Below are 26,627 nucleotides of genomic sequence, written 5' to 3'. Positions count from 1 at the left end.
TTTAACTGTTAAACTCAGCTTTTTTTTCTGAAACAGGTATCTGTGGTTACACAAACATTATAATGATAATGACAAAGAGCTAAAAGTTTTCTTCAATTTTATTCTTAATTCTTCATTTTGTGATAAAACATTATGTTTTGATAGTATTTTTTCTGTATAAATATTTTATTTTAATTAGTAAACCCCATTTTCAGCTCTCATTAATATGTTTAACGTTGCATGCGCACTATTCGATTTGTAAATTTTGGCGCGATTCGAACTCACAGGCTATAATATTTAGCCATAAATAATATGCTTCTAAAGAAAAAATATGAAATTCTGTATTCAGGAACGAACCAACGGCCTATAACTTTAGATAAACTGTATTGATATCGGTGGCGGCACCAGGGGCATGCGGACACATAACCTGTTGCCTTCGCCATCCAGCTCCTGAATTATTGTCAGAAGATGTGTACCAAAGAAAGAGGAGGGGAGGGGGGGGGCATGTAAGAAAGTTACAGATTTGCCATTTCATTGAAAGTGCTGGTGCCACCTCAGTCTGCATTTCAGGAAACGTATTACTGCGTACAAAAGTTGACTGAATTTGAATTGTTAACAAACTTCATTCATATGGCATTAATATTTTGTTTTAAAATATGTACAATGATAACTTAAACAAAACATTCATAACTGTATGTCGTATAAATCAGTAATACATCAATACATAGATTTCCAATTATTATAAAGATATACATCTATATACAAAGAGAAATGACGAATTGAAATTTAACATAAAGAAGGTGTAGCATAATGCAATATACATAAGTTATCTAATTATCGTTAATACAACACTGCTGAATACAGGAAGCTTGATGTGTGAATCTATATTCAGCCAATCGAAATGGGGGAAAGGCACACTTGAACGTGACGCAGTGAAAACGCCCTAAAATCGATCCTTTTCAAATTCCCTAAACTTTCAGCACAAAAAATCCTCACTCTACAAATTCACTTAAAAGCATATTTTTTGGTTGCGGCGGCGGAAATAGACTTAAAAATAATGTCACTTTCCCACGCCATAGCTTTTCCCATGGCCTTCTTAAAGTGGTATACGGGCGTGTATACCGATCGATTGTAGATTCAGTCATCGTATTGTGAAACAGCCTTTCGGTTAGGCAAGGTGTTAAAAGTTGTTTCAGTCTAACGGTATTTAGGTCGCAGATGACGGCAGCTTTTTGTTACTTTCTGTTGTTTTGATTTGTTATTTCATGATTTGATGATCGGCAGCCTCACAGCTGTTGTCAGTACGTGACACGTGTTTATCAAGCTATATAGCAGTGTCTGCTTCATGCCACGAATAGGCCTACGTAGGAAGTTGCAGATACTAGCAGTCTATTTTTATGTTCTTTTAATTGTTTCATAACTAATTAATTTGATGACACCTATAAAGTGAATGCTACCTTGTATCTGAACAGATTTTAATAATCTAAAAGTAAACTTTCAGATATATTAAGATTTTGAGGACAATGATATGCTTTTCGCTATTGTTACTATTTGTGTGAATGAGTAAAAGTAAAATATGAAATTTTGGTGTCAGGTCCGTGGTAGTACTTTGATAATATGCTGAGGTAGATAATGATAGATAGATAGATATATAGATAGATAGATAGAGAGGGAGAGAGAGAGAGGGAGAGAGAGATATAGATAGATAGATAGAAGAAGAAGAAAAATGAGCAGTAGAGAAAAGAAAACCGGAGAAAAATAACGTTATATTGAAGGAAAATATGTATAATGCCCTTTTACTTTTGTCAAAGAATATGAAATACTAAATATTCATTCATGAAAATAACGGGCCTTATCTAGGTTAGCTCGAAATTCAAATAAACATTAAAGGTCAAGTCCACCCCAGAAAAATGTTGATTTGAATAAACAGAGAAAAATCAAACTAGCATAACGCTGAAAATTTTATCAAAATCGGATGAAAAATAAGAAAGATAAGAAAGTTATGAAATTGTAAAGTTTCGCTTATTTTTCACTAAACAATGATATGCACAGCTCAGTGACATGCAAACGACAGTCGATGATGTCCCTCACTCACTATTTCTTTTGTTTTTTACTGTTTGAATTATACAATATTTCATTTTTTTACAAATTTGACAATAAGGACCAACTTGACTGAACTATATAGTCAGTGGCGTACCGTGGGTCACAGCATTGGGGGGGGGCACCAGCAAAAATTTTAAGTCACTTAGTGAGCGCGCGAAGCGCGCTCAGATGTCAGGTATACTGATAGAGACATTTTAAGGAAGCACTTGTAGTCATTTGTAATCATGAATAAAAAAATACGCATCTCATCAATCAAATAATGCGAGCGCGAAGCGCGAGCTGAAAATTTTTGATATTCAGACCTAAAAAGGGACATTATAATCGACTTTGTAATCACGATACGTACCTGTCTCGCTAAACAATGCGAGCGCGAAGCGCGAGCCGAAATTTTTGTATACATTGACCCCAAACAGGGAGATCTTAAGGACTATATTATAGGAATAATCCCTTAATAGTATACATATCTCACCGTGGTCATCTAATACCAATACCAAGTGCTTGCTGAATTTGATAGAATTACATTTAAACACTTATGAAGCACTTGTACTCATTGTAATCATGAATAACATACGCATCTCACTAATCAAATATTGCGAGCGCGAAGCGCGAGCTGAAAATTTAGGAAATTTAGACCTGAAGAGGAGCATTCTATAGCTTGTTTGTAGGAATTCACTAAGACCATACGTATTTAACTAACCAAATGATGCGAGCGCGAAGCGCGAGCTGAAAAATTTTGATATTCAGATCAGAAAAAGGGACATTAATTTTTAAGGACTGATTTTAGGAATTCACGGAGAGCAGACATATCTCACCAATCCACTGATGCGAACGTAATCACGGACAGGAAATATTTTATATTAAGACCTTAACATGGGGCAATCACTTTAAGTAGTCATGAAAAAGAAGCATATGTCACTGCATAAAACAATAATATATTTGGTTTATATTGACTTGAAACGGGAGTTTTTCGTACAACAGGTTTATATATCTCTTTAAACAGACAATGCGAGCACCAGGAACAATGACATCATAGGCCCTGAGCAAATAAAGTTAGGATAATTTTTTTTTCTATGTAACATAACATGATTATAATATCATATACCATTATAATGAATAATAATTTCTTCTTTCCCACTACGTTCCTCTTCCTTTCTCCCTCTGTTTCTCCTTTTCCCCGGTTTTTTTTTTTTTTTTTTTTTTTGTCAGCCGAATGGGGGGGGGGGGGGCACGTGCCCCCCCATGCCCCCCCGTAGTTACGCCACTGTATATAGTATTAAACAATGCTAACTCCACATGTTCAGGGAGGAATTAATCGTTTTTTCACTTGACAATGAGGAGAAAATTAGAATATTTCATATTCTATACGGTCAATCTATATTTTTTACTCCTATTATTTCTCGTGAAATTATGATCATTGTTAAAGATTTGAAAACTAAAAAAAGCTCTGGGTATGATAACATCACACATTTTCTATTGAAGAAGACTATAAATGAAATAGTACAACCGCTAACTTATTTATTCAATTTATCTTTAATAACAGGGGTAGTACCAGAAAAAATGAAAATATCAAAGGTCATACCGATACATAAGAAAGGTAATAAACATGATATTGGAAATTATCGTCCCATTTCGCTCTTAAGCTCTTTTTCCAAAATTCTCGAAAAATGAATATACTCCCGCACTGTTAATTTTCTAAATAAATATAATATTTTATCGAAGGTTCAATTTGGTTTTAGAAAGAAACATTCAACAACCCATGCATTATTAATGTTTATAGATAAAATAGCTACATCTATAGACGCTTTTTCTCATACTGTTGGTTTATTTCTGGACTTCTCCAAGGCCTTTGATACAATTAATCATGATATTCTTATTTTCAAATTATCACATTATGGAATACGTGGAAAGGCCTTGGAGTGGTTCAGAAGTTATCTATCTAATCGTCAGCAGTTCGTATGTATTAAAAATCAAGAATCTCATAAAAACTTATTACATGTGGAGTGCCACAGGGGTCTTTACTAGGCCCTTTATTATTTCTCATTTACATTAATGACTTTCAAAATTGTTCTAATATTCTTTCATTCCTTCTGTTTGCAGATGCCTCCAACATATTTATCTCTCACAAAAATCCCCAATCTCTCTTACAAACACTAAATCATGAACTGATTTTTGTTCTTAACTGGATACATTCCAATAAATTGTCACTAAATATCAATAAATCAAATTATATCTTATTCAGTAATACGATCGCTAACTTACCCGGACCTGTATTTTTAAACAACACACCTCTTGTAAAGGTTGACAAAACAAAATTTCTTGGCGTATATATCGACAGTAAATTAACTTGGAAAGCCCACATTAATCACATTAGTAAAATTATATCCAGAAATACTGGTGTCATCTGCAAACTTAAGTCATCTTTTCCAACCCGTGTCTTGTTATGTTTATACTCCACCCTAATTTTGCCGTATTTAAATTACGGTATCCTTTCTTGGGGGAACAGTTCAAAACTTCATATCAATAAAATTTTACTTATCCAAAAAAGACTAATAAGAATTATTAATAATGCAAGTTACCGGGCTCATTCTATGCCACTCTTTTATTCATGTAATGTTCTACAAATTTATGATCTTTATGCATTTAACCTTGGAATATTTATGTTTCAACTCTCAAGAAAAGAATTACCTATTACCGTATCTTCTCTATTTAGAAGAAATGACGAGATTCACAGTTATCCTACTCGTCAAAGTCATTATTATCATCTTCCACGTACTCGTACAGCGTTTTCACATAAAACAATTATTGTCACAGGTCCATTATTTTGGAATGAACTACTAACAGACTTCAAAGATTGCAATTCTATATATACTTTTAAACGTAAATTGAAAATTTATATTTTAAACAAATATCTAAATGACAATTCATCGGCTCCCTAGACAAATGTTCCTCTTAACTATTGTTAGTCCACCTCCCTTTGCATTTTTTTTCTTTTTGTCTCCTTCTTTTTCTCATTTTTTATTATTTTTTTTCTTCACATATTGATATTAAAACAAGTTGACAATTACTTATATTTAATTATTAGGGAAACTATAAATTACAAGCTCTGCTTTTTAAATAGTTTGCCCTTCATATTCTCATCTTATTGATATATCTGTCTCCAATCCAAACGTTCAATTGTATAACATTTGTCTGATTTATTATGAATTGTGGTGATGTATTGTATTATGTTATTATCAATGATTTACTGTCTTTCGATGGACGTTACATTGTACAATGTATTTGATATTTTATGAGATATGAAAATAAACCAAACTGAAACTGAAATACAAAAGAAATAGTGAGTGGATGACGTCATCAGTCTCCTCATTTGCATACCGACCAGGATGTGCATATAACTGTTTCTGTGAAATTAAGCGAAACTTTAAAATGTCATAATTTTCTTATTTTACATCCGATTTTGATGAAATTTTCAGTGTTGTGCTTGATGGATTTTTATCTTTTTATTCAAATGAACTTTTTGTTGGGGTGGACTTGTCCTTTAAGTTATGCACATGTGTTCCATAGTGGTAACCTTCCCAGCTAGTTATTTAGATTACGACACTAAATTGTACTAAAAGCCGGAGAGATACATTCTTAAACATAACCTGACTTCTCATTTGCGAGTGACATTTCTGTATATTCATTTCATAAATACTCTCACATGCACACTTCATTTCGGAGCTAAACCCACTTTAAATACCTTTTGTACCGGGCAGCCAGGAAGGCAATATATTAATAAACTTTCAGAGAAAACTAGCTGTATTATTCATCTTAAACACCAGCTACTCAATAAAATGCGAGTTTGATGTCTTTTTATGACTTCCAATAAAACCCTGAATTACCCCCCACTACCGTCTTGACTTGAAAAGAAGCCCATTTGTCAAATGTCGTATTTCCCACTTGCATTTTTGTCTAATTATTATGTCGTCATCAAAATGATTGTGAGTAATGGTGATTATAATCTTCTTAGAGAGGCTTGGTTACGATAGTACTGTTAACAAAAGATAGATTGCCATTATGTGAAAGCTATGCGTGTTTATGACTGATGAGAAGGGAAAGCTGGGTTATTATGTGGCATGTTATGCACATACGTAAATTTCTCCTCTTTCTTTCTTCTTTAATTTGTTTATTTTCATTTCATTTTCACTTCATCTTCTCGTTTTGATTCTTATATCGTCTCTCCTATTTTCTCTTACTTTCACTATCATTTTACTCTGTCTTCTCTCTTGTCTTTCTTCTCACATTTTGTTCCCACTCCACTCTGTCTTTTTTTCCTCTTTCTTTCAACCCGCCTCCCTATCTTCCTCTTTCTCTGAGCCTTATTTGTGTGTGTCTCTTTCTCCCTCTTCTATCTCTGTTTCCTTCCTTCCGCCTGTCTGTTTCTTTCCCTCCATCTCTGCCTCCTTCTCCTCTCCACTCCATCCCATTCTCACTCCACCCCATTCTCCCTCCATCCCCTTTGGTGCTTATTTCCTGTCAAGGAAAGCCAAATGAATGCAATGTAATGTCCTCAAAAGGGACAATGAACACAATAATCTGAGTCAAGACAAAATGGTTCCATAGTAAAAACATATTGTATTTATTAAAAAATATTGTACAATTATCATCACCTCAGTATTCGCACATGGTATCACTCCCTGTTCAGAAATTCAGTAAACCATACCGGGGGCCGGGGGGGGGGGGGGGGGCCATTTCCATTGACGAGTGGATACCATGCGCGACCATGGGGTCTCAAAAAGCACCCTAAACACGTATTTTCCATACTCTGAAAATGCACCCCTTAACAAGTATTGGCGTGTGAAACCCTACCCTTAACAAGTATTGGAAACAAAACGATACTCTTGGCAAGTATTCCCTGAAATGAACCCCTAAACAAGTACAGCGATATTTTATTATGGCCCCTGTTACATCTGAAAGTTTCCTACCCGAGACCCGACCGAGTCCACTTGCAACCTTGACTGGATTATTGGTGGATTAGCTTCGCGAACGGACCGAGTCCGAAATGTGGTCTGTTTACATCACAGCGTTCATTCCCTCCCCTATCGGTACGGTTTCGAGCGGTATCCGATTGCTGACACCAAAGGGCACTCTCGATCTAGGCTCTGAATAATTTGCGCGCGCTAATTGAAGTTGTTTACATTTCGTTATTCTGGAAGCATGCTGATGATCCCAGCAGTCGTTGAAGATATGATCGATTTGAAAAGAATACGTTTAAAGTGCTTCCTTCTTTCCACTAAAATCAAAGACTTTATCAATCACAATTCACATGTCAAAAGCCGCAAAACATTCGAAGAACGACGGGGCTGGGGAGGGGATAGCGCGCGCTTTGACGTAATTTGACAGCTGGCGAACGGACCGAGATAGGTTTGAAAGCTTGTGTGCGTTTACATCTACGAATCGGTGGACCGGGGCCGGCCCGATACCTACCCGAGACTACCTCTTGATGTGGTCTCGGGTAGGTTCGCTAAAAGGTGGCCCGAGGTAGGTTTGGGATGTTTACATCTGATTTCTTTCCGACCCGAGGTAGGCCCCGGGCCGGCCCGAGGTAGGGAATCTCTCAGATGTAACAGGGGTCTATGTCACGGGTCCGTCGGTCGTCAGTTTTACCTTTACACACCATTCGGCCCCACCTTCCACACCTTGCGCAAATCGGACTCTAAACAGGTAGTGTTGGGGCAAAAAGGACATCCTTTATAAAACATTTTAATTTTGTTTTATCATCCCCGCAAATTTGACCCTAAACATGTAGCTTTCCTAGCGAAATAGATACCCTTTTTTCATTATTTTTGTGTTTTTTACACCCTTATCACGTTACGTACGTAACGTGCCCTATCTTGAAAAAGACATCCTTTTTACGTGTTTTTTTGGTCGCGCATGGTATCCATTCGTCAATGTAAGTGGCCCCCCCGGGAAACCACCTCTAATGTATAACTTGCCAGTAAAAACTTTGTGTTGAAAATAGATATGATCATTTTGAAGAGCTGATATGAAAGCTAACCAAAACTTTGAATTAATATACAATTTGGGTTATCTATGAAGTATACATATGTCCACCACAGAAGGTGCTTAATGCACTCCCATATACTCTTGTTTGATTCTTGCCCTCACTCCTCAGCAGTCAGGGAATTCTCTCCTGTCGATATCCATTTTTCACCCGGGTGGAGAGTGGAAAATATAGATTCATGCCTTGTAAAACAATGGTAGGGCAGTGTTAGGATTTGAATGAAGAGCCTGATGATGTATCCATTCGATCAAAACACCTTGTGAGTTTAAATTTTGGTGTTAAAAGGAGGTGTTTGTGTTGGGTTAATATTGACACCACTCCCAACACGTAACTTATCATTACCAGCACTGTTCTTGGAAAATCACCGAGTGACCTTTCAAATCACTAATCAAAAAAGAAAGTTCATTAACGATTGCAGCTCAAATTTGATATTTTGAAATGTAATAAAATACTGATCTATTATTTTGCTAGCCTACACTCTCGGTTGAGGCTACAGCTTTTGTGTTTGCTGTTACAAGTCTGGTTCAGCGAGACTATGCAGCCGCTGTTAGTACATGTAGTCTCGCCACATCAGGCTTGAAATGGCAAAATAGCTGCAGTCGCCACCTAGATTACACTGTAGGCTATAATTTCACAAGTCTATGATACATAGATATTACATAACACACACATAGGTATATAACAACCCGATTGTTTGACAGTGTAAACAGAATTGTGCTTGCCATGTTAACCTGTGACCTGTAACAAAAAAGAGGAATCTGATTAACATTTGCAACTGATCGCGACATTTTTATTTACCAGAGACTAACAATTATGCCTGTTTTTTTGTATTTTTTTTAATTGATTGTATTCTTTATGATACCAGGCCTAGGTAACAATAAGAACAAGCCTGCTAAATTGAGGGCAGCGTTGAACAATCATATTGAAATACAGAACTTGTCTTGAATATGAATTTCTATTCTTTTATAATTATGTTGATTAATGTGCTTTTGATCACATGGTTTCAATTGAAAAGGGCTATGGAAAAGATTGATGTACATCATCTATTCACTTGAGGAAATTTCCAACCTAAAGTAGGCAAGATCAAAAGATTTCTTCATGTAGCCCATCACATTTACACATGAAAATCTAAGACATACAGGCATGTATTTTGTATTTTGATGTCTACTTCAATTAGGCAATTGTCTAACTAAAATAAAACTATGGGAGACCGAATGAAAATGTCAAATTTTTGTGCACATTTTATGTTTCTTATGTTTACTCTGTTCTTTCCCCCCACGGTGTAATAGTGAAGAAAATTATCTTTAATGAATTTTTAAGGTTTAAAGAATGACCCAGAGAGGTTGGAATTTTATTGTACTTTGAAAAATGGAGTGGTGTGAGAGATCTGGGGAGAGCTTCATCGTCAACATTTTTGTCCGACAAGTTGTTAGGCCTGACAACTTTTCCTTAATTTTGATTAGCTGAGATGCAGTTCCTATTTTAACTGATGGATAAATCGCCTGACAAGCCCTTTCATGAACGACCCTAGATGGGTATCAGACTACAAGGCTTGCATGCTCCTAAGATTCAACTGTGGTCTCATTTATTCAGTTCGTTCTCATCATTAACCAACTGCGAACAGGCAGACGGGAAGCATTTGACCCATTCATGTCATCCATCGAGTTCTCAACAGCACGTACATGTACATGGCCATGTTCGTCTATGTGATACTGCGATACTTTCAAATGAGCATCCAGGATCCCACACTTTTCGCAGCCCAAACGGTCACCAAGGTTTCCTACTCAGTCCCATGTACTCACTATAAAGTTGGTTTTCATAAGATACATCAAGTCCACTGAGCACACATACAACAGTCTCAGTCCCAGAGTTTTATAAGTCCATCCCATCCACACGTTATAACTTTTGACGTTTCATGAGGGTGCCATAAACAGCCGATGCAAACGCCGTCATGTGCCTTCAACTTGGTGTACAGTTTCGTGGTCTTCCAGTCCCACACATTCAATTTTCCGTCAGCATCTCCAGATACAATGTAACTGTAGATAATTGTGAAAAAGAAAATTGATGAATTGGATTACTTTATTGCAGTCGATTGTCAATGGCTGAGAATTATCAAGAGGAAATTAAGTTTGTATTCTACTCTGATGGAAAGCTGGTGAAGATGGGTGCTATCATAAGACTGGAATTTGGGGATTGTTTGATAAGAACTAAATTGGAAACATCATAAAAGGATTTAATGAAGTGAAAATAGGATCAACAACAGCTTTGATAATGCCCGAGCAATATGATGTGCACTACATGTTTTATAAGATAGTGATGAGGATCCTAGTTATTGGATATATTATCCTTATACAAAACTATCACTGGTCAATACAACTAGCCATTAGCACCAGTCATTAGTCAATTTTCCGGTATTTTAGCCAATCATTTCATTAGGAACAATTTCATAAAAAGAAATAGAATAGCTTTTGTCCCTGTTCATTTAGAGTGATAAGAATGAAAATGTGATTTTTACTCTTAAATATGTCAGAACTTGCTCTCTACAATTATTTCAAACACTTTCTCCTAATATTAACGCTCACTGCGACTTCTCATATTTGGCTCTAAACACTTACCTCATGTCGGGGGCAAAGTCCATCTGGCAAGCATAGCCAGCCACCATGTGACCTTTGAAGATCTTTTTCCTGTTCTGTCGGAACCTATTGATGGCGCTGTAGATGACGATCTGGTTATCCATCGCCTGGCAACCCAGCCACTTCCCTACAGGTAGACAGAAAAATTGTATCCAATTCATCATATTTCAAAGTTTACCTTCAAGAACCTATTAAAGCAATCAGTATGGTTAAACTGTTGACTACTGAACTCTGTGATTCCCATATACTTTGTACAGAGAACACCAGGTTCCAGTAGGTAATATAATTATGTTAACTAATTTGTAACAATCATGAATGAAATAGTTGATTATTTTCCTTGATCAGCATTTCAACTTCAAATTGGCAACACTAAAACTTTCATTTTCAATACTGCATATTTCCTTTCAAAGTTCACGTGTCAGAAATAATATAAATTGATAAAGAAAAGAAAAGAATGTACCATTCTTTTTGTTAAAACAGTGATTTTATATTAACGTCATATTGCTGACTTGATGCTATTAGTCATATTTTTCCAATGAATATTTCTAGTTGCATGTATTAAACAAATCATCGTGTGTTTAAAAGTATGCATGCTACAGCGTAATAAAAAAATGAGGTTACATGTTAAATAAACAAGTGTGCAATACATGAGTGTCACAGTTAACTCTGTGACCCCCCGTAAAATCACAAGTCTATCATCCACTTACCATTATGACTTAGTGAAACACTCGGCATACTGTGCATGCTAGGGTCTGCAATGTACTTGAAATCTACAGGTATGTCCCATTCCCACACCCTCAAACTCTTGTCGTCGGATGTCGTCACAAAACGTTTGTTATTATCGACGAACGTGATGGTGTTGACAGCACCCAAGTGACGGTCGTATTCCTGAACAATCTCATTGCTTCTAATGTCCCACTGTAAAAAGCAAAAGAAATGCAAAGAAGAAATGGTATTATTGCATTTGCATATGTAAACTTAATATCATTCTGAATTCTCAGAGCGCATGTACTATTATATCCTCTTGCTTATTTTGTGCACCTTGAGTGTCATTTTCGAGAGATATGTGTGCTATATAAATCTTAAATCATTGCTATTAATTTTAACCTTTTCATTAATTTTGTATCATATACATCAACATATATCTCAAATAAATGAAGGGAAAATGAACAAGCTCATTCTAAAAGAAAATTGGAATTGGAAATAGAGTTTCAAATTGGCATCCAATTTGGCACCTCAGTGATCTTCCATACCATTACAAAGAGATTTGTGAACACCTACATGTATTGTGAGACTAACAAATAAGTATAAAGGGGTTAAAGTGTGAGGAGAGAAAGAGATTGACTATTAATCACGAACGGTATATGGTGTTTCCCATGACACATTGTATCTGTGATCTATTGCTCACAGAGAAGAGTTGTCAAATGAAACAATTTCAAGTAGAAAAGAAAATATTGTTCCCCCACCCCACCCCGAGCAGTGTTCCTTCAAGTTGCTGAAGTTAAGTGCACTGATATCATTCCTTTACTGTACATGGAGCTTCTCACACATTGTCCTATTCTCTAGGAAAGTTCACTTTAATGAGCCACCGGGCAAGATGGCTCTGTGGTCAAGCGCCTGCGTCATGAACGGGGGTCGTTGGTTTGATCCCTGGTCAAGTCATACCAAAGACTTGTAAAAAAAATGGAAGCTTCTGACTTCTTATTAGCATTTAGATTGACGAAGGATAATAATAACATATCATGTTATGCAGGCTAAAGAGGCTAAAATTTGAAAAAAAAATTATTCATTATTATCATCATCATCAAAATTAATAATTAAAATTTCAATGGCAAAAAATCTACCATATTTTGACATTATTTAGCTAATTATCATAATCTACAAACCCATTCAGCCTGCCATAATCAGGTCACTTGTAATATCCATTTCCATGTCCATTTATTGGTTTCTGCAACACTTTTTCATAAACACATGAACAAAGAAAATACAATAATAATATACGTATAACTGACAAGGAAAACATTGAACATAATTGCATTTTCTATTAATATATATCGATTGTTAGAAGGTTGCAGGGGTTGCCACTATAAGCTAAGCTTGACTGCTTGACAACCCCAGTCATAATATCATGCATAACTTTACCAATGGTTTTATGAAACCAATCCCTTGTCAACCTACCTGAACTATTTTTTTGTCTGACATGCCAGCAACAAAGATGTGTTGTTTGTCTTCCTCTGGGTTGAACTTCACGCAATACGGAACCTTACGACTTGTAAACTTCTCAATACATTGTCCTGTATACAAAACAATATGGTAGAACATAATATGGTATGAATCAACAAATGAGATGCAATTCTCATAAAATGAATTGTGAATTTATATGGTATTTTGTAACAATTTCACAACTTCATTGGCAGACCATTTTTTTAAACAAATCACAGTGACCAATTATAATAATAATAATATAGGTATATTTACCCAGGGTAGCCACTTCAGTTCCGAAAACTGTTCTCCCAGCGGGCCCTGCTATTGTTACCCGGCTAAGCTAGGCTACCTATTCGGTGCACACAGCACACGTCTCCATACAAGACAATACACCATAATTCACTGATAAATGATAACCTTTATTACGATCCCAAATTATTCCACAAATTCATGTTATGGTGATGATACAGAGATTATTTGTGATATTCATTAATCAAATTATCTCTTTTCTTATAGTCTATATTTCTTTCCTGTCAACAAATTAGAGGCATTTGCAATTTTGTGATAAATAAATTGAAAGTATCTTCATCTTTTTAAATTTAAAAAATCTTATCTGGTTACATTCCACATACTAGTAAAAGTTTATAAAATCGGACAAAGTAGGTAATTACAGATTGGTATGTACTTTCTTTAACCCTCAATCTCCCGGGGTATTCTGATTCTTGTCATTCCCGGGGGGGGGGGGGGGGGGGGCCATTATGGCCCCCCCTTAAGATCTCAGCCGTGGATTGCGCGATCACAACGAAAATTTGCATGATGGTAGAGAATGACGTAATCTACCCAGTTGCATTGGTAAATTTCACTGAATTCATATATTTTTATTTTATATGAATTAATTATGCTAATTTATTCATGAAATCATACTTTTTGCTCTGATTCACTAAAATAAAGCTCCTAGAATGCTATTTTTTGGTGAAAATATTCTTTAAAGCATTCTTAACAATTGTGAATGAAAAAAAATTCTGGTACCAAGACTGATTTCTTATGTATTTTATTGTTATTTAAAATTCTTATGTATTTCTTTGTTTTTTTACTTTTTGTTTTTTATTGTTTTTTCAATGGAAATCGTTCCAGACTTAATTCTAATCATAAACAAGGCAAAATTAATTAAGTTTGATCATTAAAAGTAGAAATAATAATACATTTATGAATTTTGGCCAAATACACAATTTGCATTGGATTTGTACATGAAATCACGTTTATGAGCAATTTTGGGTCTGACATGCACTTACATAATGTTGCGTAATGTCGTAACCGCGTACCCGGGCGTCACAAATTTGGTCTCAAAATTTGCGCGAGACTTGAAAGTAAAAAGTCAGTGAGCGGCGAGGTCAAAAAATTTTGCGCAGCAGATATATCGCAAAAATTGTCGAGGGGGGGGGGCCATAATGGCCCCCCCCCCCCCCCCGGGAGAATTAGGGTTAAGTGGTCAAATCTTTGCACAGTCCCATTTAAAAAAAAGTATATAAAACAATCTGACTTGTGAAGAAAAATTAATACCTGTTTCTGTGTCCCAGAGCTTGATGTAGCGATCATAAGCAGCGCTAAGGAACTTGGTCCCATCGTTGTTAAAGCAAACATCCCTGACTGCCTGTTTGTGACCTGAGAACGTTCTCACTAACCTCCTCTGGTTATATACCTCCCATAGCTGAAGGTGAAAATAGCAAACCATTTATGGAGTCATAAGATACCTAGATAACGAGTTATGAGTTGTAAAGTTTTGACAACAGAATATTATCAATCCTTAGGAAAAGCATGATTTAGGAGACAATATCAATTATTTTCTGCACAAGATATCTGAGGTTGATTCTGAGATCATAATGACTTTTTCAGAAGTTTTTTTTTTTTTGGTTAAATATCTTTGTATTAGGGTTTTTATGCTAACAGCACTCTTTTGAGCCTGTGAAGTCTGAGCATAAACGGTGCTCATGTAAAATGCACTTATGATCTTTGTTGCCTTCACATTTATGAAAGAAACAGCTGAAACTTGCTGGACCCAACCATTCATGATACTTCCTCTATATTTATAGCAAAGACGATATACAAATTAATTCAATGAAATTCATATTTTCACGTTTTCCTATTCTTCTCATTTAAAGAGTCAATTAATTTTTCTATCAATCTTTTGGCCCAGGATAAGAATCAGTTTTACTTGGTGAATGAGTTGACAACTGGCACTCAAAAAAGTGTGGTCTAAGTTCAAAGGAGGATCCAGGATTTTCAAAGGGGGGGGGGGCACATTTTCCAAAGAAAAATTTGATAAGCAAATAAAAAAAAGAGAGAGAGAGAGATCCTCACTTGTGTATTAACAACATATTCCCATTAAAAATATTTTCTCTTACTCTCGAATGGGTGGGGGACACTTGTTGTTTATGAATGGAATATTGACATTACAAATATCGACTGTGACTCTGAAAAGGAGGGCATAGGCCAAAAATGGGTGATTTCAAGTTCAGTGTTGACCTTTTGGTGTTGGTGTTAGGTCAATTATTACACGATTATAACACCAAACATAAAATGAAGATGGTCCTGAAAAGTCACTCACTAGCTAATGAGATGTCAAAAATGTGATCTGGATCAGTTTTACAAACTCTGAATAAGTTTTGGAGCAAGGGGAAGCAATCCAAATTTCAACACCCAATGCCCCCCACCCCCTGGATCTGCCACTGTCTGTAAAGTTAACCCAGGGTAAGCCAGGGTAAGCTAAACCATGGCTATCAGTATACCACCAAATATCACAGTACCTTGATTTTGCTGTCCATGCCACAGGAGATAAGAAGATGTCCAGAGACTGGCAAGAGCCTGATGGCCGCCACACCTTTAGTGTGACCAGTCCATTGGTGAATGGTCTTCTTGGGGAGATAGCACTTGTCTGGAGGCAGCTCAGACCTGAGATCGACGTCCAGGTCTTGGGGTATGTGAAGGTAGGATCGACCCTGGTAGTCGTAGGCATCTTTGACTGGAAGAAAGGTTTTGGAGGGAGGAAAAAATTTGTTGGTAAAGTACATGGAGGTTGGAAACAGTATTTGATGTTATGTATAGAAAGTCTGGGCAAGCTTTCAAGTTGAATCAATTTTGAAGCTTTCCATGGTTATCGAACATACATGTAGTGTCTCACTGTACAAACGTTTTCTTAAAAATAAAATTTATTTAAGAGAACCTATAAAAATGTGATATTTCAGTAAATATGTTCCAACTGGCTTAACAGAAATTAGATCTAAGATGCGGAAAAGTTGAAAAAACAACAGCAAATTTTTCTCAAAAGAAATCATACAATTTCAATAATTGGATCTATAATGCAGACTTGTATGTTTTTTTTAATACTTTGTTTTCTTGGAATCTCATAAATACATCAATCTCTAAAACAAATTTGACACCTGATAAGTCCAAATGATTTGTCTTTGATTTTTTATAGATCATATGATGTTGTGATTGCTTAAAATCATTTAGCAGTTTGTCATATGGAGTTTTCACTTAAAAAAAAAAAAGGTTGATTATTTTATGGAATCACCCTTGACTTGTCAGCTAGAACTGCTTGATACGAACAATAAAGCAATAATCACATACAAGATAATCTGGTATGACTTACTGTGTAGTGTAGTCTTCTCTTCGGCTGGTTTATCATCCATCATCTTGCCTCTCTTAGCTCTCTTAGCGAGAATCTCATCTAACTCTGTCTGCTCTTCCTATCAAAGAAAAGAAGACAGAGAGTGAAAAAAGTGAAAAATTTTACATTTCAATGATTAATCTCTTTTTTCTAATATTATAAATTAACTACTAATTAATATTTACAATATTGATTATACTTCCTTACCTATAGGGTTCATCACTTAACAAAAGTCTTTAAGCTATTTTCAATAGTGAAATCTTAATTACATGTACCCCAACTTTAGTAACCAAGCTCTTGACAAGCTTCTGTTTTACAAGGATCAAATTCCTGTTAGGTCGCAATTTACCTCACCTGGGTGAGTGCAGCACAATGTGTATAAAGTTGTTGCTGAAAAAAAAAACCTGCCATGGCTGGGGTTTGAACCCATGACCCCCTGCTTGAAAGGTCCAAGACGGAAAACCACTAAACCACAATGCTTCCACGAATAAGGATGATAAGATTAAGTTGTAATATAATTTGACTTACCTCTGATGGTTTAGCTACTGTCTTCTCATCCTGATATTTACCCCACGGACCCTCAAAGCCCTCTATGTCTGCGGCATCTTTGTTCTTCACCCTCTTCCGCTTGTCCCCTTCCCTCAATTCAACCTTCTCAAAGACTGTCTTACCTGGGAACAGTAATACAAAAATGATGTAATAAAAGTAGCCGGTATGAAAATAATAACAATGACGGTAACAATGGTGATACCTCAAGGAGCAGATAGCCTCCAATTAAGCTCAAACACACCAAGGGGAATTGATATACATGTCAAGGATTGAAAAAAAAAGAGAACAGAGAAGCAACTTAGAGATAATTGAGGGGGTGGTGAATGTGAGGGGCTGAAATGTAAGAACAAAACATAATGAGAGTTCTCCACTAAGACCTAATATTCAATGGCAAATTTCCAATTTGAAGAACAAATTTGGGAGTTGATCAAGGGTTTCATACTGTTTTAAATAGCAATCTTAAAAAATGGAAAGGTTATTCAGAACTTATTCTCTCTTTTCAATAGAATAACTATTTATTCATGGTTTTAACCTCCTTTTTAATACTTTACAAACCAATGCATCTATTGATCACATCAACTCCTTAATCATACAAGAAACCCATCACTAACGGAATTGCGGGGGGCTAGTACAGTAATCTTGTATCAGTATTGAATCGGTTTCTTTTTTACACACAATCATCACAATTTCTTTTGCTGTTTGAGTTCTTAGTATACCATGGAACCTACCTTCTTCAGGCTTGGTGCCCTCTTTGTTTGAGACAATGTGCTTTCCACCTGTATCAACACTGGGATCAACAGCAAAACCTAGAGAATAAAAGGGAAAATAAATACAAGACTATTGCAATATCAAGTGTTAAATTGATTGTTATAAAGTTCTGGTACAGATCATATCATAAACAAACTCAATGTGTTTTTTTTATCAACTTTGGATATGGATTTCATGCAATATTAATGAATTATTATGCACCCTATTTTCTTAAGTTCGTAAAAAAAGGAGTTAAAGATTCTTGAAAAGCATGCCTAGATAAGATTATCTTCAGAAATGTATGTGTTTTCATCTGTCACTTGACAACTTGCAGCCATATCAAATTCAAATATACCAAATTGCAAATTTAAGATCTAAAGACAAAAAATGCATCTCAGGGACAGTCATCACATTAACAATGCATCATTAATGTAGCTTATTGTAGCATATTACAGATTTCTAAAAATGTATTACTTATGATAAAGAGTGATAGTTGAAAAAGCAAGAATCCATTTCCTACCATAGCTCGAGAATGTCCTTCTTTGGTTCTCAAAATGGAAAGGATTGAGATGGGCTGGTTCTACATAGCCAGATAGAGTGTTCTTGGCAGCGGTCTGTTGTTGTGTCTTGAATGGATTCACAGGTCCTGCCTAAATGATGTAAAAGAACAATTATGAAACATCAAAGACCACATTAGACTAAAAAAACAATGAACATCAGTATGAGTAGACAGAGAAGTAGAAATAGAATATAAAATTCAACCCCCCAGAAGTCAAATATTTACCAAAGTCGAAGCAATATTTTTATCCTACAAATATCCTACCAGACCAATCCTAGGTAGCCTCCTTGGCTTCGGATAAAGGCTCATATTTTGTTTCAAGTCTTCACTCTTGTTTTTAAAAGCATTGATTGGAATGATCCTGCTCACCTCAGAGATCTCATTCAGAAATATCTATCAAGTTAAACTCTTCGTTCACAATCACAGGATATTCTCACTGAAAGATGTGTAAACTCCAAGACTTTTGGAAACTGAGCTCTCGGGGGACAATGGCACCAAAATTGTGGAACAACCTAACTTATGATATTAGATCAATAACAAACTTTGCGTGATTCAAATAGATAATAATGCCTGTATCCTTTAATTCTGATGTAAAATAAAAAAAAGTAATGGCATTTTAAACGTTCATTTTTTTTCTTCACAAAACTGTTATACATGTATGTAGGTCGATACCCCTGTTGGTATGCAAATGAGCAAGCCAGTGATGTTATGCAGTCACTATTCATTTTGTATTTTATTTACATGGATGATATATGGTACAAAATGAATTCAGATCTGATGATAAGGAGGATCTCCGCCACAATTATCATTTGTAGGGTAATGATGTTTTAAAAGTATTCAAAACCATTTTTTAATATATAATGTATCAGTACAGAAAACAAATTGATACAAGTGGGTGAAAATAGTATGACAAATATACATCAGCTAACATGTATATTACATACTTGATACTTGATGTAGTAATCCATATGGCAGCTCATACAGAAGCTATACTGGGATGATGAATAAAGTGAGCCACTGGAAGGAGCATCATGAAGTGCAGAAATGGTGATGGATAGATATAGCAATTTTGTATATATATGTACAGTAAAACATGCTATGCTGAGTGCAAGTAAAAACCAAGCTTAAGACTTTAAATCATATGGGATCCAACAGGGGGCTGCATCATTCTGATGGCAGGGAGAGCAGCCTCCTTGAAACTGGACATTAGCCGTTAATAATAATACCAACATGCTTATATAGCGCATATCACTGTTAAAAAGCGTCCCTATGCGCTTCATTGGATATTATTACCCTGGCTTTAGCCCCGCAGCCTTTTACAGCGCGGTGGCATTTCAAGGAATAAATTCCTGCCAGGTACCCATTTACCTCACCTGGGTCGAATGCAGCAATAATCAAATTAGCCGTTAATAATCAAATATCTGACCCAATGCAGCCCAGCAAGGAAGCCGTCATTACTTACTTGTGGCTTGTACATCTGATCATACTGAGGATTATAAGACACAGTCTTTGTTAATGGGTCTAGTGGCTGGTGGTAGGGGTTGCTTCCAAACTGCATGAAAAATTGAAGAAAAGTACAAAAAAGAGATTATTATTATTTACTGATTTCTATAATTACATCAAAATTATTGATAGTAATATTGCATTTGTGCAGCTAAGCAGAAAAAAGTTGTTTCTCAACAATCCAGCGATTATTTCTGGGTTTGGACCCAAAAAAATCTCAGAAGGGGGAATTGATTTATGCCGGAAATATCACTGCCGAGATCGCACATGTTTGATCTATTGCAAAAAAATCTGCAATGGCCGCCGCGGGGGGTTCCTATCCCAAACATCGGACATATCGTCCAATTGAATTGGAAATGTGTGCTGTTGATGTGTGCACTCGTTTTCAGACGTCCGATGTTCTGAGCAAAAAAAGGTCCATTTGGTAAGTAAATTATCATTACTTACCGATTTCTATATAAAAATTGATAGTAATAATTAAAATCGGCATTTGCGCAGCTAAAAATAAATTATTTTGTCAACAATTAAACAATTATTTTAGGGTCTAGAGCGGGATTTAAATCGCCGAAATTGATAGCGGCGCACAACTCTACGTGTCCGATATTAGGCAACTGTGTCCGATTTTTGGCAAAAAACCACTCACACTAGTACGAGGCAAGACATCTTGCTCGTTCAGTCCCCTTTCATCATATATTTATTTGTTTGACTGTTTATTTATTGTATACATGCAAAGAATCTTTATTTATATGAATTGTGATTGTAAACTTATTTAAGGAAGAAAATAAAATATTATTCAAAATAAAAAATGAGATGCAACCTGTTGATTTTTTTTGGTACAATTTTCTATTATGCGCCGACGACTTGAAATTCAATTTCGATTGTTGTTTGCGTAATTTCCACCGCAGTATTAAGGATCTTCGTACGGATCGGACGGAGTATCTTGGCCGAGATTTGGAGGTAAGCCTTAAAAATCATCTTTATCAATATTTTCGACTATATTTTAAAAATTAAATTAGATTTAGATTTATAAATTGAATAAATTTTGAAGATTTTGGCGTGTTTTATTCTCTCATATTCGTGTGATGAATGAAAACGTCAAAATTCATTATAAAATGACATGCGTTGTGCGAGGTTAGTACAACTAACCTCGCATGCTTGTGTGAGTGGATGAAGCCCATATCTCGCGCGCAGAGACGCAGAGTCATGAAAATCTCACGCATAACATTATTTTTAACTTGGCATCTCTGAGTAAGTAAATAATTTCTGTTAACCATAAATAATTTTTTCAATTCTAATTTTTATGATCAATATTCAAAAATTGTTTTACGGAAATAAACATGATTTTTATTTAATTCAATGATTGTATTTTTGTTTTGGTCCAATTATGCTTAAGTGTCCGATATTTGGGCACTTTACTCTAACGTTACACTAGACCAAAAGCTTCGGTCTCTGTTATGTTGGTTGTTCAGCTGAAATCCGTTGGCTTCACTCACCAAATACAGAGACCGAAGTTCTAGCGCGATCTGTACAGGGGACTCAATGGCCATATGTTTATGTATTAAGTTTGGATAAAACAGGGAAGTGAAGTTGCGTGACAGCCGAGGTAAGTCACTGTTTTTGTTCCTTTTAACTTGATTTTTTCCCCGTTTTTTGGCAATTAATGCCAAGAGGGAATATTAATTTGCATTTCGGTTGCGTTAATTTTCAAAAGTTTGATTCATTAAAGACAAAAATTGAAGAGCCCCGACGGGGGGATTTTGCACTCCTAGTACCAATGAGGTCCAACATTACATGTATGGACCTCATAGGCGACATCAGTAGTATTTTTGGTTAGAAATCTCTGAGAACAGGATATTTATATATTATATCACAAGTACAAGCTATATTCCTTTCTCTTATTTAAATTATAATCTTATAGTGTAAATGCATCGTTAGCAACAACAAAAAATGAAAGAAATGAAGGGGAACTTACATTTTCACGGCTTTTTCCTGATTTTCTGGGCAGCTGCTCTTCTCTTCTGACTCGCGATCGAAGCTGATATGAAGATCACGTGATTCGCGTTCTCGTCAGCTGATCGGTTGGTTATTCTTTTCGTCAGACGTTAATAATATATATTTTATAATGCTAGCATTCATCGCTAATTTAGGTGAAAGAGATTGAAGTTAAACAGCGCCAGGTCGGAATCATAATTATTTTGGAAGAGTGTATTTATACACTCGATCTCATACCTGACGTAGACGGCGCTATTCAACAAATGCACAATCTTCAATATAAAAAATAAAACAGAAAGAACGCCTTGAACACAGGCCAAAATGCCTAACGATTTCTCCGCGGCATTAACAACTATCGTAAAGGGCGCTCCATTTATCAATAAAGATGGATGCTAAGCTGTCTATGGCGACAAAATTTGCCGCAAATATTTACGAAGAATTGTGAGAAATGGTCTGAAAATGCAACAAAAGAACCGGTGAGTACCGATTAAACATTATCAATTTATTTAATAGAACATATTTAATGACTACAATGTAACAATTTCTAGATAATATTGCTTAGTTCTAAGCTAGGGCGGCCCAAATGCGCGTGAGTGGAGTCCCAGTTTATTAGCACGGGTAAGTATTGGGGTGTCGCCTAGAGTGCCCTAGAGTGGGATTTTGCATTGTAAGTCCCCTAGGCCACTCTAGGCGACACCCCAATACTTACCCGTGCTAATAAACTGGGACTCCACTCACGCGCGTTTGGGCCTCCCTAGCTTAGAACTAAGCACTAATATCACCTTAAAAACTAAATCTACAAGGTATGTATAATCTATTTACAAATTTAATAATGTTTAATCGGTACTCACCGGTTCTTTTGTTGCATTTTCAGACCATTTCTCACAATTCTTCGTAAATATTTGCGGCAAATTTTGTCGCCATAGACAGCTTAGCGTCCATCTTTATTGATAAATGGAGCGCCCTTTACGATAGTTGTTAATGCCGCGGAGAAATCGTTAGGCATTTTGGCCTGTGTTCAAGGCGTTCTTTCTGTTTTATTTTTATATTGAAGATTGTGCATTTGTTGAATAGCGCCGTCTACGTCAGGTATGAGATCGAGTGTATAAATACACTCTTCCAAAATAATTATGATTCCGACCTGGCGCTGTTTAACTTCAATCTCTTTCACCTAAATTAGCGATGAATGCTAGCATTATAAAATATATATTATTAACGTCTGACGAAAAGAATAACCAACCGATCAGCTGACGAGAACGCGAATCACGTGATCTTCATATCAGCTTCGATCGCGAGTCAGAAGAGAAGAGCAGCTGCCCAGAAAATCAGGAAAAAGCCGTGAAAATGTAAGTTCCCCTTCATTTCTTTCATTTTTTGTTGTTGCTAACGATGCATTTACACTATAAAATTATAATTTAAATAAGAGAAAGGAATTATAGCTTGTACTTGTGATATAATGTTTAAATATCCTGTTCTCAGAGATTTCTAACCAAAAATACTACTGATGTCGCCTATGAGGTCCATACATGTAATGTTGGACCTCATTGGTACTAGGAGTGCCCTAGGCCTAATGGTGGCTGCACGATAGCGAGCCGTCTGTGTACGAGGAGAAAATAAAAAAAATGTTTTAAAAAACTCCTCGAAACAGACGGCTGCCAGCTGTCTAACGTTACACATGCAATTAATTGACAATGTGGGATGCACGTCTTCTAACAGTAACATGTCTAAACTTCTAAGTTATTTATAGTTAGGTGGTCTGTCTATGACAGATCACCTCTTAATTTCGTCAGAATTTTCTTTCTTTATTATTTATTTTTAGCACCTATGTTTGTCGCCAACTTTTCTCCGAATTGGCTGAATCATTTTGGCTGATTTTTCTGTCATATATAGAGTCTATCATAGAGACGGCATACTAAGCTTTTCAAGGTCATCTGGTCATGATGACGTCATCTACGCGCCATTTTGTAAAATTCTCAATTTGATCATATCAACATAACGGATCATCAATAATCAACCATATTTACATCACATAAACTTTAAATCAAAGGTCATCTGTCAATGTCATCAAAGGTCATGTAAAGGTCAAGACGCGCGCGTACACGCGCGTCAAAGCCAAAAAAATTCTCCAAATGGCTTATAAATTTTTTTGGGTACGTTTCAAGTCATTTTAAGCATTTCAAAAAAATTGCGCGCATGCACGTATGCGCGCGCGTTTCCGCGCGCAACGCCATAACGCAACGCAGAAACACAGTTTTTTTTACATCATTGCATTGATGATATAATTCTGAGCAATTTGATACCTTGATCAACCTTCTATGACCATTGATAACGAAATAAACACCCGTTAAAGTTTGCAGCACGTGTGCGCGCGAGCTCTCACTACAGGCCATATATGGGCGAAAACATGCCTATTGGAAATTCACTGTAGCTCTTTAAATAGTCCGTTGACCCCCAATTTTTTTTTCAAATGTCGATAGAATATGAGTTGTAGATTTGATTTCATGTCACCATTGTCTCTCAATTTGATCATGACGTCATCAAAACTGCGTTGGAAATCAAAATATCCATTTTGCTTGTTATGACGTCATAACCATTATGCAAATTAGGCTCTAACTCCGTGAATATTAGTTAATTTTCGCCCAATTTTCGATATGTTGTAGCTTAGGTCTTACTCTTTCTGAGTTATTGCCTTTATTTTTCATTTTAATGAACGGATCATCTTGAAAAATTGCAAATAATAAAGGCATGTCATTTTTACTCATTTTGCGTGTAATCTCTATGGGACATAACTTTTTCTCAAAACTAGATTCTACATTCCTCTATTTCGTGAGCTATATCTCCATTTTCTTTTGTCAGTTGTCTCTGAGCTTTGAATATGGTGTAGCTAAGATTCTCAGCTTTCGGAAGTGTGCCCTCCATTTTTTGATCAGATACCGGGATCATGCCCGTTTTTCGCTTGCAAAGTTGGATTTGCAATTCTCAAATTTGCTTACGTGTAATCTCTATGGGAACGTGTAATCTCTATGGGGAATATCGTGGCTCAATGGATAACGCACTTGACTTGAGATCTCGGGGGCGCAGGCTCGAGTCCTGGGGGTGAACAAGGTGATTTTTTTTTCATTTTTTTTTTCTTTTTACCACCTCGTACACGATCCTTTATGGTATTCAAAAGGTATGAAAGTTAAAAATTAGCAAGATTAAACAGATTATAATTACTATTTTCATATCACATGTATTTTCATATATCAAGAGACCCTTTTCACAGTTCTTTATCATCTCCCGACTTTCGCAAGTATTCCATCCATAATGAACATTCCGTTGTCATCATGAAGATCATATTGATCTGCTTGAACATGGAAATAGTGATCATGATGGCGAGAATAAGGACAGACCACCTAATTCGTCCGCATGACGAATTAAAATCTAGTTTTATTTTATTTTTACCAACATCAAGTCAGATATATGGGACAACGTACAAATACTCACGTCACTTGTTTCGTCCACCGTTGGTGCTGCGTTCAATTGTAATTTCACTTGCAAAGATTTAATGGTCCGATCCTTCTCAAGTGGTCTGAGATGTGCCGTCGCATCTTCAGAATTGGACTCCTTATCACTAATATCTCCATCACTTTCGTCACTTCCATAAGCCTGCAAAGCTGAAATCGCTGCCATTTCTATTTGGTAGGCACTTATGATCCAAGTTTGAAAGGAGACTCGTAAAATGACGTCAGTCTCGCCGATGAATATTCATTAGATCGTGGTCGTGCGTGTTCAATACACACTGCGTGCAGGCATGCAGATATATATGCGAGGAACTTTGGCTCCAGAGACAAGTTGTCAAATAACGTGTGTGTGCGTGCGTGTGTGTACCATCGGCTGGTAGTATGCCATGCTGTCTAAGACTTCAATTACGCGTCGGAGAGAGTGCATGGCAATTCGGTAAAACGAAGTTTCCGATATAAAGAGATAATAAAATAACACTGTACAGTACGCCCGGGGGTGCCACTTACATTGACGAGTGGATACCATGCGCAACCAAAAAAACACGTAAAAAGGATGTCTTTTTCAAGAGAGGGCACGTTACGTACGTAACGTGATAAGGGTGTCAAAAACACAAAAATATTGAAAAAAGGGTATCTATTTCCAGTACGTTGAGAGGCAAATGTCAGATCAGGGGAGGCAGGAGTACAATCAGGTTTTTTTAAAGGGAAGAATAGTGTAGAATAAAAGGTATTATATATACCCAAATGATCTAGGTGAGGGAAGTGAACAATGATGTTTTTTAAAAAAAGAATGAATATACCTTACCTGAATATTATGGTGAAGCCAATTTAAAAGGAGGTGAGACAAGTTTCAATGGAGGTTTTAAAAAAGAATAAACTGTATTAAGGTGAAGCCAATTTAAAAGGAGGTGAGGCAAGTTTTAATGGAGGTTTTTTAAAAGAATAAACTGTATTATGGTGAAGCCAATTTAAAAGGAGGTGAGACAAGTTTCAATGGAGGTTTTAAAAAAGAATAAACTGTATTATGGTGAAGCCAATTTAAAAGGAGGTGATGCAAGTTTTAATGGAGGTTTTTAAAAAGAATAAACTGTATTATGGTGAAGCCAATTTAAAAGGAGGTGAGGCAAGTTTCAATGGAGGTTTT

General features: G+C 36.1%; 1 protein-coding gene across 1 annotated transcript; it reads right to left on the bottom strand.

Annotated features, from left to right (window-relative positions):
- Nucleotides 1–6,676: 6,676 nt before the first annotated feature.
- LOC129258997 (pre-mRNA-processing factor 17-like) lies at nucleotides 6,677–25,693 on the bottom strand. The gene is made up of 12 exons (XM_064098408.1): nucleotides 25,467–25,693; nucleotides 19,948–20,037; nucleotides 18,447–18,576; nucleotides 17,908–17,985; nucleotides 17,159–17,301; nucleotides 16,613–16,709; nucleotides 15,768–15,982; nucleotides 14,524–14,671; nucleotides 12,937–13,052; nucleotides 11,466–11,676; nucleotides 10,741–10,885; nucleotides 6,677–10,161 (listed from the first exon to the last, which is right to left on the bottom strand). The coding sequence occupies exons 1-12, from the start codon at nucleotides 25,650–25,652 to the stop codon at nucleotides 9,984–9,986; spliced, it is 1,737 nt and encodes a 578-aa protein (XP_063954478.1). The 5' UTR covers nucleotides 25,653–25,693; the 3' UTR covers nucleotides 6,677–9,983.
- Between the last annotated feature and the right edge of the window lie 934 nt (nucleotides 25,694–26,627).

This window comes from Lytechinus pictus, chromosome 4 (genome assembly GCF_037042905.1).
Source record: "Lytechinus pictus isolate F3 Inbred chromosome 4, Lp3.0, whole genome shotgun sequence".
In the NCBI taxonomy this organism is placed as follows: Eukaryota; Metazoa; Echinodermata; class Echinoidea; order Temnopleuroida; family Toxopneustidae; genus Lytechinus; species Lytechinus pictus.
The sequence above is the reverse complement of the archived record's forward strand: the minus strand, read 5'-3'. Positions and strand labels throughout refer to the sequence as shown.